Consider the following 15,000-nt stretch of genomic DNA (forward strand, 5'->3'; position numbering starts at 1 on the left):
GGTGTTTCAATGAGTGCCCTATGAAGGGTTAAGGATAGGCAACAGCCTATTACTTCTTTCGGTCATTGAGTTTGGATTTCGTGTGTGAGCTTACTTTGAATATGTACATTTGTGATTTTTTTTCTTTTTGTAAGTCCACACAAGTGTGTTTTTGATTTGTTGTAAACAAAGACAGAAAATAAACTATTCATTCATTCATTCACATTCAGATCAATGTAGCCGCATAACGTTAAATATCAAAGTAGGCGCTCTACAGATATTGATTTGGTAAAAATGACCGGTGGGTAACACCAGTGTTGTCATGAGTTTATTATTCCACATTCCACATCACCATGGCAACCCTAGTGTAAATTGACAATAAGGTCATCTTAACTTTCTAGTAACTTTCTAGAAGTATAATGTAAGTCTCACAGCCGAACTAAAAAGGTTAATAATGGTAAATAATGGTGACATTATGAGAGTGGAGTACAGTAGCTCTCTGTCACACTCACCTGTTGTCATTGATGTCTCTCGTTTCACTGTTGCTGTTACCTGATGAATACAGGAACAAAATACTTTCAGTTCATTCAATTATATGTTTTCCATGCGTGTGTGTCACGGTGTGTGTGTGTGTGTGTGTGTGTGTATGTGCGTGTGTGCGTGTGTGCGTGTGTGTGTGTGTGCGTGTGTGTGTGTGTGTTTACTGACCGTTGTCTATGTTAAGCGGGAAAGACTCCAGTATGTCTCCAGTCATGACTCCAGATCTGACTGGTCTGTAACCCAGGGCTGTTGACACTCTGTTCAAACACACAACACATCAAATGCAGTCAGGTGCATCACAGTGATCACAACAACACCACAATGCAGTCAGGTGCATCACAGTGATCACAACAACACATCAAATGCAGTCAGGTGCATCACAGTGATCACAACAACACCACAATGCAGTCAGGTGCATCACAGTGATCACAACAACACCACAATACAGTCAGGTGCATCACAGTGATCACAACAACACCACAATGCAGTCAGGTGCATCACAGTGATCACAACAACACCACAATGCAGTCAGGTGCATCACAGTGATCACAACAACACCACAATACAGTCAGGTGCATCACAGTGATCACAACAACACCACAATACAGTCAGGTGCATCACAGTGATCACAACAACACCACAATGCAGTCAGGTGCATCACAGTGATCACAACAACACCACAATGCAGGCAGGTGCATCACAGACTAGTGATCACAACAACACCACAATGCAGTCAGGTGCATCACAGTGATCACAACAACACCACAATGCAGGCAGGTGCATCACAGTGATCACAACAACACCACAATGCAGTCAGGTGCGTCACAATGATCACAACAACACATCAAATGCAGTCAGGTGCGTCACAGTGATCACAACAACACCACAATGCAGTCAGGTGCATCCTGACATATAAAGCTCTTAATGAGCAAGGCCCAAAATACATAGCAAATTCCCTAGTTAGTTATCTGCCCTCAAAAACGCTACGGTCATCCACTACAGGTTTACTAGACACACCCAGAAACCAAAAGAGGATAGGAAGTATGGCATTTGCCAACTATGCCCCAAAACTATGGAACACACTACCAACACACATCAGAAACGCCAGCTCCATACACATTTTTAAAGGAAAATTAAAAACGTACCTATACAGTCTAGCTTACAAATAGTGTACCATGCCTTAGGGAAAGCGAGTATCTTATTGAAATATTTTTATTATTATGTTTTTATTTTTTATGTACTGATCTTTTACTGAAATGTTATTTTACTGTACTTTGCCTATTGCCGTACTTTTATTACTGTTGTCTTACTAATGTGATGCTTTTATTTTATTTTATTATTTTATTATTATTTTCTTTTTATAATTTCTTTATAATTTTTTATTTTATTTTATTTTATTTTAAACATTGATCTTAACTGATCACTGTGACTTCATTGCTTTTATCGTTATATATGCCTATGTTTGTGTACAGCACTTTGAGCTACATAACATGTATGAAAGGTGCTTTATAAATATTTACTTACTTACTTACTTACTTACTTACTTACTTACTTACTTACTTACTTACTTACTTACTTACTTACTTACTTACTTACTTACTTACTTACTTACTTACTTACTTACTTACTTACTTACTTACTTACTTACTTACTTACTTACTTACTTACTTACAATGATCACAACAACACCACAATGCAGTCAGGTGCATCACAGTGATCACAACAACACCACAATGCAGTCAGGTGCATCACAGTGATCACAACAACACCACAATGCAGTCAGGTGCATCACAGTGATCACAACAACACCACAATGCAGTCAGGTGCATCACAGTGATCACAACAACACCACAATGCAGTCAGGTGAATCACAGTGATCACAACAACACCACAATGCAGTCAGGTGCATCACAGTGATCACAACAACACCACAATGCAGTCAAGGTGCATCACAATGATCACAACAACACCACAATGCAGTTGTTGGCCAATGTGCAATCGATAGGAAATAAACTGGACGACATCAGAGCACGGATCCAATTCCAGAGGGACATTCGGGACTGCAACGTCCTCTGTTTCACAGAAACTTGGTTGTCTCCAGACGTCCCAAATCTGGGCCTTGTGGCAATTTGTAGAGATCAAATTGGAGATGTATTCGCATTTAGCAGTTTTGACAGCATTTTGATATGCAGATAGGCAATCACGTAGGATTTTGAGGGAGACGTGGAGCTTATCCTTATTCCACTTTCTCTCCGCACTCCTACATGTGCGTCTGAGAGCACGCGTGGAGTCATTTAGCCATGGTGTTTGGAGTGTTTTGCTGCGTTTGGACCTGAGAGGTTATACAAGACATACATACGTATTACTTATGGCTAAAACATAACGTACATTATGTACCTTTGTACCTGTGGTGGATTAGTACTTTATTTATGTTCTTTGATGAGACCGTGTTGCAGATACATATGTCCATCCTGCGCGGTGCCGGTGATTGATTGAATTGTATTAACAGATGGGGTACAATACAGTACGGCTCAATACACACAATTGTTAAGGGGATGCAGACCAGAGAAAGACTTTCGTCTTGTTTACATCAGGGTCCCCCATTTTCAATTCATAGTGAATTGTAAGTAAGGGTGCAATTAGCACCGTGCAATCCATTCTTTGTGGATCTCTAGCCCATAGTTACTACACAGACATGGTGCCGTCACTCACGTGTTGGTCTGGACAGAGTTGGGGTTTGTGCCACTGCTGCTGTCTGGGTTCTGGGGGGCGTGGCTGCTGTGGAACAGGGCGTTGCTGTAGGTGTTGGAGTCCTCCCTGGCACGGATGTAGGTGTAGAAGGGGTTGGTGGGAGAGCACACTGGGAGCTGCTTCGGTCTCACCGGCTTGGCTGGAGCAAGAATGCAGAGAGAGGTCGTTGATAATTTTTTTTTTATATTATGTTCCCTCTCGTAATTCTATCTTGGAATTCTTCTCTCTCTTCCAGTATGGCTGCCTGTAATCATCGGTAACCACTTTCAAAAAGAAAATGCCTAATTTCTGTGCAGTGGTAGAGTAGGTGAAACACTGGAAAAGCATGATATTGCTATTCTACTGTAAATTATTTACAAGATCCAGTAATAAGTCACAGAATGATTATGTTTTTGTTGATATTGTTTTTCACATAGCAACCGTCTCTTGCATAAAATACTGGTTGCTATGTTACAGGCAGCCATCCTGGAAGCAAGAGAACTACATAAACATCTGTGTACGGCCTCTATTGTATTGTTGTCAAAATTATATCTAAAATGTGAGATTGTATGACTGGAAAGGGTTATTGATGTGTTAGTAATGTGAAATAGAAACGATATGATGTAATAGTTGCCCTAGTAGTGTTTGTGTTGTACATTATGTCCTTATGACATCATCTAGTGTTTGTGCTTTACGCTATGTCCTTATGACATCATCTAGTGTTTGTGCTTTACGCTATGTCCTTATGACATCATCTAGTGTCTGTGCTTTACGCTATGTCCTTATGACATCATCTAGTGTTTGCGCTTTACGCTATGTCCTTATGACATCATCTAGTGTTTGTGCTTTATGCTATGTCCTTATGACATCATCTAGTGTCTGTGCTTTACGCTATGTCCTTATGACATCATCTAGTGTTTGCGCTTTACGCTATGTCCTTATGACATCATCTAGTGTTTGCGCTGTACCGTATGTCCTTATGACATCATCTAGTGTTTGTGCTGTACGCTATGTCCTTATGACATCATCTAGTGTTTGTGCTGTACGCTATGTCCTTATGACATCATCTAGTGTTTGTGCTGTACGCTATGTCCTTATGACATCATCTAGTGTTTGTGCTGTACGCTATGTCCTTATGACATCATCTAGTGTTTGTGCTGTATGCTATGTCCTTATGACATCATCTAGTGTTTGTGCTGTACGCTATGTCCTTATGACATCATCTAGTGTTTGTGCTGTACGCTATGTCCTTATGACATCATCTAGTGTTTGTGCTGTACGCTATGTCCTTATGACATCATCTAGTGTTTGTGCTGTACCGTATGTCCATATGACATTATCTCCAATAAGCATTTACACAAAAGCCTTACTCTGACGGCCTGTGCAATCTGTGCAACATTTCGAACAGCATCGATTCAAAAAGAAACCGTGCTTCTGTCGACTAGAACACCACACCCATCTGTGCAGGATGAGTTTGCATAATCTCGTTCTTCAGACAACAAGTGAATGGTGTCAAGTTCATCCAAATAGTGCGTCTTCAACAAATGGATCGAAGGACTTCATTCACATTATCTTTATTTTTTTTTATTATTATGTTTTTGGTCGATTTTTATTGGTTTTTACTACCGGGCAGTTCGGTAGAGAGAGAGAGAGAGAGAGAGAGGAAGAATGCGAGACAGAATGGGAGACAGAGCGGGGGGAAGACATTCGGCAAAGAACGCCGGGTCCGGGAATCGAACCCTGGTCAGCCGTGCTGCGACGCAGCGTGTTACGTGGTTCGCCACTTGGGCGCCCCTTCATTCGCATTATCATCGGATGGTCATGCAGTGCCGATCTCTGCCACTTGGGGGCAGGGACGTGCACAGGACTTTAGAGGGGCAGGTGCTCAAATTTTTAAGGGCCCTTTTCGGGCAGGGGGCCCCCTTTTTATGCTTTTTGGGGGGTTTTGGTGATCAAATATTGAATATTGAACTATAATAATCAGTGCAGGAGCTCACTTATCCTTGAAAGACACTTTTATCACTGACTTAAAAGGCCCATACATCTCCATAAATGTTCAGGGGGGAGGGAATAAGTGCTTACCCTACAGACCCCAAGAAGTGCTGTATATTCTGTATTGTTTAATATAAATGCATTTTTTATTCCAATCCCGATTTGTATTTGAGATTCCCAAATCCCATCGGACTTGACTTCTTCGTGTCCCTCAATGAGTGTAATACCAGCATTCAACAGCGGTTTCTATCATCATCATCATCACCACCCACGCTATGCATAAAATATATAGGTCCGCGGAGAGGCACGCTGAGGAGGCCGTGCAAACTGCAATGGAATATGGGGCATCTCTCTCTCTTTACCTAATATTTTTATTCTATCCTGACATTTTTCAGTTGGAAGGGCAGTCTATATGTGTAACGGTAAAAAAAAAATATATATATATATATATATATTTTTTTTTCAAAAAGGGCACTTTTTTGATGAGGCTCAAAAAGGCAGGTGCTCAGGCACCCCTTGGCCTTTATGTGTGCACGTGCCTGCTTGGGGGCATTGTCGTCTCACGGTCAACTGGTGAATGAAGTCTGAGCTAACGGCGCACATAAAAGAACTGATTGAACATCTTTCAAATGATCATGGAAGGATGGTGTAGAACCCTTCTGCGTGGCGGCACCTCCTGGTGTGCTTCAATTAACGATTCAAATTCAGCTAAATGGCGCAGCAATTAATGGAAATAAAATGTATTGAGATTATCAGCAGATCAAAGGGAGGCGTAGTACCGATCTGAGCAGCGTGGGGGCGCCTCAGGGCGTTCTTGGCCCTCATGGCGTCCTTGATGCGGTCGACCTCCTGCTGGTAGCGGCGGCGGTCGATCATGGCGCCCTCCTTGGCGTCCCTCAGTGCTGTCTCCAGGGCCTTAACTCTCTCAGCAGTAGACCGCAGACGCTTCTCCAGCTTTGGAAGCTCACAGCGCAAATCTGCATTGTCACGTACCAACTGGATGGAGAGAGAGAGAAGGGAGGGAGGGAGGGAGGGGTTGTTAGAATAAAGAAGAATAAATTAAATGTACACGAAAGAAAGTAAGAAAGAAAGAAAGAAAGAAAGAAAGAAAGAAAGAAAGAAAGAAAGAAAGAAAGAAAGAAAGAAAGAAAGAAAGAAAGAAAGAAAGAAAGAAAGAAAGAAAGAAAGAAAGAAAGAAAGAAAGAAAGAAAGAAAGAAAGAAGGAAAGGATGGAGTTACTGTATTAACCTTTTCATGTCTGGCAGTCTTTGTTTTGTCTGGAAAAACACCAGGGCCCTTTTGCTGTGTCTTTACACATGAAGAATGAGCCAAGCAGTTTTGAGCATAATATAGACTCATTATCAATTCAGTTAGCCAGCACCATGACACACGCACAACTCTTTATCCCGGCCCCTAGGCACTCGCTCCTACCTGTCTACCTACAGTACACAATGCAGGCGCACGCCTTGCTAAACCCCTCCCACTATAATGCGGCAGTCCCGTACCTATCGACTTGTTCGATCCCTCACAGATCCCACACAACGAGGCATCATATTCACGCCTTTTCTACCCCCTTTTCCCCTTTTAAGTGAATCCCCCTCCCCCTTCATCCTGAGACGTATTCTGGAAAGCCAAAGGTGCATTCACTTCAACATCACTAAGAATCCACGTTACACTGTACAGGCATGTTCTTACACTCTGTCATCTCGTCATTCATATGTCAAGCTCTTCATACTCGATTCATGTCCCACTTTACAGGTGTATTTCTCACCCTCTGCTATCTGTCATTAATATTATCACTGTGATCATTTAGCTATCCACTCCATGTGTATTCTCACCATGTATATTCTGCCATTGCCATTACCCGTGATTACCATCAAAGCTATCAATGTTCCATTTAGCATGTCCTTAACATAGTTATCCTGTCATACCAGAGACTTCTGTATCGTGTGGCTTTGCAACCCACCCACCCTCCCTACACACTAGCGCTTGTCTCTTCCATCCAGGTCAGATGGGGGCGTGTCATGCCCCATGCAGAGCACAGCTGGGTCACACCCCTCACCCTGTGCCCTCGGCTCGCCTTGCTTCCCACTCCCGCTGGCCACTCTGGTGTCCACTCTTTGATTGATTGATTGATTGATTGATTGAAAATTGTATTAACAGATTGCAGAATGGGTACAGTACAGTACAGCTCAATACATACAATTGTTAAGGGGATGCAGACCAGAGAAAGACTTTCGTCTTGTTTACATCAGGGTCCCCCATTTTCAATTCATCGTAACATATATGACATACAAGATTTGCAAATACAGTACTGTTTGTGATACAAAAAGAGTTCAGAAAAAAGAGTATATACATTTGACGTAGAAACTGTACATTGGTTGGTTGGGGGGGGGGGGGTTGGGTAGGAGGGGTGGGTGGGGGACACTGTACAACTGTACAAACAAAACTGTACATTGGAATATTGACAAGACCATACTTGGTAATTTACTGTACATTGGAGGGGGTTGTGTTCGGACATTTACAGGGGCCAGTTTCGAATTGCAGTCTCCCTTAGGTGTTTTTTGAGAGTGGTTTTGAAAGTGGGTAGTGATTCACATTCCTTTACAGCTTTGGGTAGGGCGTTCCACATTGATGTGGCATAATTGCGAAACGTGTTTAGTCCCTTGTTTGAGCCGAATCTGGGTTTAACATGATTTGTGGAGCTCCCTCTGGTGTTGTGATCGTGGTATTCACTGACCTTTGGGAAGTATTTTGACATGTACATGGGTACCTTGGTCGTGTAGTGTATCTTGTAGACCAGGCCCATTGCAAGTTGCTGTACTCTGTCGTCTACTCTAAGCCATCCTAGGTTGTCAAAGTGGGCAGGGGTGAGGTGGGTTCTAGGAGTAAGGTCAAGCAGTAGTCTGACCAGTTTGTTTTGAGATGTTTGTAATTTTGTTTTTAGCGCCTTTGAGGTGCTTTGGTACCATGAGGTACAAGCATAGTCGTAGTACCCTTGAATGAGTGCTCCTGCCAGAGTCTTCAGGGTATTCTTGTTTACCAGTGAGGAGATCCGGTACAAGAATCGAGTTCGTTGGTTGACTTTTTTTTATTACATTGGATGCCATTTTGTCACAGGAAAGATTTGCCTCTAGGATGGAACCCAGTCCCACCTAGCTGGGCAGCGCCCCGCACCACGTACCTCCAACGGGCCTCTCTCACCTGTTTGTGAACCTTTGTAAGTTGGTCCAGGTTATTCTCAAGAAAGGAAATCTTCTGCTTCTGGGTGCAAGACCCCCCGCTATCATCAGGTTCCATTTCGGAACTCTGCGGAGGAGGGAGAGAGAGGGAGAGATTTAAAGACGCTGAGTATGTAACTAACTATACTGTACTGCTTCTTTCTTCTTTCATTCTAACTGTTGTTTCTGTTGCCACTTTGCACACACTTTACCCATACTTTGATTATTATACTGTGATTATTATACTGTGATTATTATAACGTGATTATTATAATGTGATTATTATACTGTGATTATTATTAGTGATGTCAGGCGATTAAAAAAATGAATCTAATTAATTACAGGATTTGTAATTAATTAATCTAATTAATCGCATTTTAATCGCATAACCATTTTATGCCTGATATTCTATATTCTATAATCATATTTCAAATTGCATGTGTCCGGATGGCAAAATGCAGTACTGTATCTACAAAACCTTCTGTTTAATCATCTTCCATCTATTAATTTGCTTAGATTTTTCAGGTCTGGTCAATTTGAGCATGGTGTTATTCACAGTCAAAGATAATTTTTTTTTAAATTGATATTCTCATTTGGTTCATTACAATTGACTCAAGCCTAGTAACAGACACAGTATTTCTGACACTGGGAATACATTCCCTGAGATCCATAGATGTCCCTAGAATCAGATACCAAGAACATGCAAATTTGAATCTGAATCTGAATCTAAATTTGAATCTGAATTATTCTATTTATTCCTTACTTTTTTAACCCTCGACGTGAGGTCTTGAACGAACAGCTTGCGCAGGTTGTGGAGGGTCTGGAGTTCGCGGGCCTGGAAGACATAAACACACACAGGGCAAGACGTTATGGAGGATTAGAGGCGAGGAGTGGCCACTGAGAGGTTATAAGACAGAGAGGATGGAGGAGAAGAGAAGAGAGGACACTGAGAGGTTATAAGACAGAGAGGATGGAGGAGAAGAGAGGACACTGAGAGGTTATAAGACAGAGAGGATGGAGGAGGAGAGAGGAGATGACACTGAGAGGTTATAAGACAGAGAGAATGGAGGAGAAGAGAGGAGATGACACTGAGAGGTTATAAAACAGAGATGATGGAGAAGAGGAGAGGACACTGAGAGGTTATAAGACAGAGAGGATGGAGGAGAGGAGAAGAGAAGACACTGAGAGGTTATAAGACAGAGAGGATGGAGGAGAAGAGAAGAGAGGACACTGAGAGGTTATAAGACAGAGAGGATGGAGGAGAAGAGAAGACACTGAGAGGTTATAAGACAGAGATGATGGAGGATTAGAGAAGAGAAGACACTGAGAGGTTATAAGACAGAGAGGATGGAGGAGAAGAGAGGAGAGGACACTGAGAGGTTATAAGACAGAGAGGATGGAGGAGAAGAGAGGACACTGAGAGGTTATAAGACAGAGAGGATGGAGGAGAAGAGAGGACACTGAGAGGTTATAAGACAGAGAGGATGGAGGAGAAGAGAAGAGGAGACACTGAGATGTTATAAGACAGAGAGGATGGAGGAGAAGAGAAGACACTGAGAGGTTATAAGACAGAGAGGATGGAGGAGAAGAGAAGGCACTGAGAGGTTATAAGACAGAGAGGATGAAGGAGAAGAGAAGAGAGGACACTGAGAGGTTATAAGACAGAGAGGATGAAGGAGAAGAGAAGAGAAGACACTGAGAGGTTATAAGACAGAGAGGATGGAGGAGAAGAGAGGACACTGAGAGGTTATAAGACAGATAGGATGGAGGAGAAGAGAAGAGGACACTGAGAGGTTATAAGACAGAGAGGATGGAGGAGAAGAGAAGACACTGAGAGGTTATAAGACAGAGAGGATGGAGGAGAAGAGAAGACACTGAGAGGTTATAAGACAGATAGGATGGAGGAGAAGAGAAGAGGACACTGAGAGGTTATAAGACAGAGAGGATGGAGGAGAAGAGAAGAGTGGATACTGAAAGGTTATAAGACAGAGAGGATGGAGAAGAGAAGAGAGGACACTGAGAGGTTATAAGACAGAGAGGATGGAGGAGAAGAGAAGACACTGAGAGGTTATAAGACAGAGAGGATGGAGGAGAAGAGAAGACACTGAGATGTTATAAGACAGAGAGGATGGAGGAGAAGAGAAGATGAGACACTGAGAGGTTATAAGACAGAGAGGATGGAGGGAGGGGGATCGGACCATGAAGATGACTGAGAACACTGGGGGGAAAAAAATGTTTAAATAGAGAGAGGAAGTTAGATTGGCATTAAAGGAACACGCCACCATTATGGGAAATGCACTTCACTGTCTTCTCCAGAGTCAAACAAGAAGATTTCCTTTCTGTGCGTTCAGTAGAAAGCTATCCGGCTGCAAGCTACTGTAGCTTAGCTTAGTACAAATGGATGGAAGCAGATGTGGACCAGCTAGACTGGCTGTTGGCCAAAAACACAGTTCCCAGAGTTTTAAGCTAGGCTTTATGTTAGTCTGTAAATGGTTTAATTTATTCTCCTTGTAATAGCTGTTGTTAGTCTGTAAATGGATTAATTTATTCTCCTTGTAGTAGCTGTTGTTAGTCTGTAAATGGATTAATTTATTCTCCTTGTAGTAGCTGTTGTTAGTCTGTAAATGGATTAATTTATTCTCCTTGTAGTAGCTGTTGTTAGTCTGTAAATGGATTAATTTATTCGCCTTGTAGATAAGATAAGAGAAGAGAAGATAAGATATGATATGATAAAATAAGCTCCCCTTGGGAACATTCTGGTGTCATAGCAGCATGGGGGAGGGAGAGGTACAGGTATGGGCAGGGTAACAGTAGAAAGACATAAATATAGGCAATACAATTCGATCTGAATATAAAAATATGAGAAAAATAAACAGTGTAAGCAATATAATGAACTCTGAATATAGAAATGTGAGAAAAATAAGCAGTGTGTAAACAAAGGTGCAGATCGGTTATATTATACGTTACGCTGAAATAAATATAGTATTATTAGCTGTTGTTATCTATAGTAATACTATAGTACAGCTACAGTACTACAGTACAGCTATAGAACAGCTACTATAGTAATAGTGCGTATAGTACTAGTAACACCTCTGCCAGGGTTTTAAACTAGGCTAGCTGATCCGTTTACACAACCATTCATTGTGCTGAGCTAGGACTAGTTTGCAGCTTTCTACTGAACGCACAGAGGAAATTGGTATCTATCATCTTGTCTGACTGAGAAGATGGTAAGCACATTTCCCATAATGTTGGTGTGTTCCTTTAAGACAGGGGTCAGCAATTAGGTTTGGCCGTGGGCCAATTTTTCCCCAAGCCATTGTATGGCGGGCCAGAACCAAAAACAATGGCTAATTTAATATAATGATAGTGAAACATTTTTAACTCTGTCAAAATAAACGAGCTGCATAGGTGGCATAATAAACTGTAAACAACATATACATATTTGCACTGAACATTATACCTTTGTCTTTTTTACCTATCTATTTTGCCTAGCACAGTCTCTGGAGCGTAACAGAAAGAAGCATTTTGTATAAAAATATTCTGTACTTCTGTATGACAACTAATAAAGAAACTTGAACTTGAACTTTCCATTGTATTATAAAGCGCCTCTCTCTATCGGTCTATCCTACATTACGCGCCTGATGGCCACGGACTGGTTTAATGTTGAATGTTTAATGTTAAAACTATCGATTCATATGGAATTCGTTAAACGTATCCGTTGTCTTACTTATTATTATACTTATTGAATCTCAAACAAGCCTCTTGTTAAATGAGACGGTCTGGTCTACGGAGGATTTTTTCATTTAGTTAACAAATTTAGTCTCGTAATTCAAATACCTATAGCGCCGTCATTTCAGGAGCTTCTTCAAGCACTCTTTTTGTTTAAAGTTTAATTGCATTGTTTTTGCATTGTTTTTAATTGCATTACTGTTCACATGCATGTGTGGTGCCGTCAGTCATGAGTAAAGATAAAGCTTGAATGACTTACTGAACTGGTGTTTTTATTTCATGGACGCGTGTTTCCCATTTCAGCACCATGCGCTGTCCACCTCACTTTGAGCAAGCCTATAATATAGTTATATATATACGGTACATTGCACCTCACTGCCTATACCTGTTATTCACTCTCAACATGGATAAAACATAAAGTATGCATATAATAAAAATAATATGATGAAAATAAAATAAATATCATATTCTCAAAATAAACTGACGGGCCAGAAATGATTGCTGGCGGGCCAATTTCGGCCCGCGGGCCGCCTATTGCCGACCCCTGCTTTAAGAGAATGACAGAGAAAAGATGAAAAGAGAGTTATAGCCCATTTACCCATTTTGGAGTAAATGGGCCCATTGTGGAGGAAGATTGGAGAGTTTGAGAAGAGAGAGGGAAATGTAACTGTGGAGAAGGAGAAGGAATCAGAAACAGAGACTGGGAGAAAATATGAGAAACAGGGAGAAAAGCTAGACTGACATCACAGTGAAGGAAATAAGATAAATAATAGTTAGATACAGTAGCTGTGTATTGTTCTACTCACGACAGTCTCCTCCAGACCCTTGAGGTCCTGTTTGGTCTGCTCGTGGCGCTCGTGCAGGAACCTGACAGGAACAGGAAACACATCATACACAAGACCAAAACAAGGGATAGTCTATTGATCCATTGCATATTTTACTTTGCAACAGCTTCCTCCAAGCGGCAGGAAATATGAATTACAGGAGAACCTCTAATAATATCCCTGAGCAATAAGTTCCTTTTCATGAGCTTCATGTTAAATCAAATAAATTGCAAGGTTTTCAACGAAGTTAACAGTAATATGGTTATGTCTTTGGAAGATTAAAGTTTTGATTTTCAGTTGGTCGTTGCTCTTCACTGTCCACACTGTGCGGGATAAATGTCGACACCTGTTTGTTACCATCTTCAAAACAATGTGTGGTAGGTTACCTACTGTAAAAAATTAATGTTTTTTCACTGGAAATTCACTGTATTATTTTACAGATTACTTTTGTTTTTCTACTTTAAGTGTAAATGCCATAAAAATACAGTAAATTACCTTTTATCAAAATATTAACCATTAAATAAAGGTTGTAATCTGTAAATGTATTTGATTTTACTGTAATTTGACAGTAAGTATTTGGAAACCATTGATGTCAGACATTTACCGTTTTCTTGCAGCTTCTTTTCTCACAGTATAGACAAAGAAACTATAATTCGACAAAATAAAAAAGAGTGAATATTGAAAATCAAGTTAAGCAATATCGTTCCTATTGAATTAGTCAAAGCCAATGCAAAAAGGTCCTTCAAATCAACGAAACAGAGATGTGAACTTGATATTTTGAAGTGAATGCAGGCTGGTGTGACCCAGCTTGATCATATAAGTTGGAGCAACTTAGGAATGTATCTACAGTGTATGTGGAGAAGCAGTACAGGACTTACGACAGCTCCTCCAGGCGCTCGCTCTTGGTGCTGTCCTGGCACTTCAGACGGTCAAAATCAGAGCGCACCTGGACCAGCTCCAGCTCCAGCTTGGAGTTACGACTACAGACAGAGAATAGGTATTAATTAGGGATGACCGATATTATCGGCCTACCGATATTATCGGATATTATCGGTCCGATATTATCGGCCTACCGATATTATCGGCCGATATTGGCATTAAAATGTGATATCGGAAAATATCGGTATCGGTTTTAAATAAAAAAATTTAATTTTTTTTTTTACATTTCTATAACCTTTATTTACCCAGGCAAGCAAGTAAGAACAAATTCTGATTTTATTTATTGTCAAAAGTATGCATAATGTTGTGTTAATTCCACAACAAGAGATATGTAATGTTAATTACCTGAAATTATTCCGTTTTTGGGGGGGGGAAACCCTGCATATATCGGTATCGGTTGATATCGGTATCGGAAATTAAGAGTTGGACAATATCGGTATCGGTAAAAAAGCCAATATCGAGCATCCCTAGTATTAATAGAATGAAGTCAAGACTCAACTAGTTACATATTAAAACGTATTAGAAATGTCTTAGCTGATTTTGATAGTTTATTCTTACTTGTTGTGCCTATATGTATGAATTTGCTGATAAACTCTGTCTTTGTTTTGTAAGCTTGTCGTTGCTGTAAATGAGGGTAACTTTTTTTCACGAGTTGAAAAAAAGTGGGGGGGGGGGGGGGGGAATAAATGATATATTGTATAATACTATACTATGGCCAAATGGGTGGTAAAATGGTGTGTCCGTTACGTAGGTGAGAGGCCTCTACCGGGGACATGAAAGGAGTGAGCTTATGCTGCATTTGTTTATGGTCGGAGGTGGGAAGCTGGAAGTGCAAAGCGCATCATCTCCAACCTACATGCGTTACTTCCAACTACAAAGTTGGAAAAACACGAGTGCTCACTCTAAACCTTTTTGACAGCTTTTTCTTACAATTTGTCTTGTATGAACTACAACTCACAAATACAGTTTACAATAAGATATAGCTAATTATACTTACAAATGTACTCTTAAAACAGCTTTACACATTAAAGGAACACTCCAACATT

General features: G+C 40.8%; 1 protein-coding gene across 3 annotated transcripts in view; it reads right to left on the reverse strand.

The window, feature by feature from the left end:
• kif5aa (kinesin family member 5A, a) overlaps window positions 1-15,000 on the reverse strand; it is a gene marked incomplete at both ends in the record, with an annotated part of 53,181 nt that overhangs the window by 388 nt on the left and 37,793 nt on the right. For 2 of the 3 annotated variants that reach the window (XM_084333040.1, XM_084333038.1), the window contains 8 exons: window positions 492-524; window positions 684-776; window positions 3,232-3,409; window positions 6,021-6,237; window positions 8,446-8,550; window positions 9,226-9,297; window positions 12,998-13,058; window positions 13,894-13,995. In XM_084333040.1, coding sequence (XP_084189166.1) covers window positions 492-524; window positions 684-776; window positions 3,232-3,409; window positions 6,021-6,237; window positions 8,446-8,550; window positions 9,226-9,297; window positions 12,998-13,058; window positions 13,894-13,995 — 861 coding nt within the window. Of the gene's footprint in view, window positions 1-491; window positions 532-683; window positions 777-3,231; window positions 3,410-6,020; window positions 6,238-8,445; window positions 8,551-9,225; window positions 9,298-12,997; window positions 13,059-13,893; window positions 13,996-15,000 lie in introns of all 3 variants that reach the window. The other variant, XM_084333039.1, reaches the window with a different exon arrangement.

Source organism: Notolepis coatsorum (assembly GCF_963971535.1).
Source record: "Notolepis coatsorum genome assembly, chromosome: 17".
NCBI lineage: Eukaryota > Metazoa > Chordata > Actinopteri > Aulopiformes > Paralepididae > Notolepis > Notolepis coatsorum.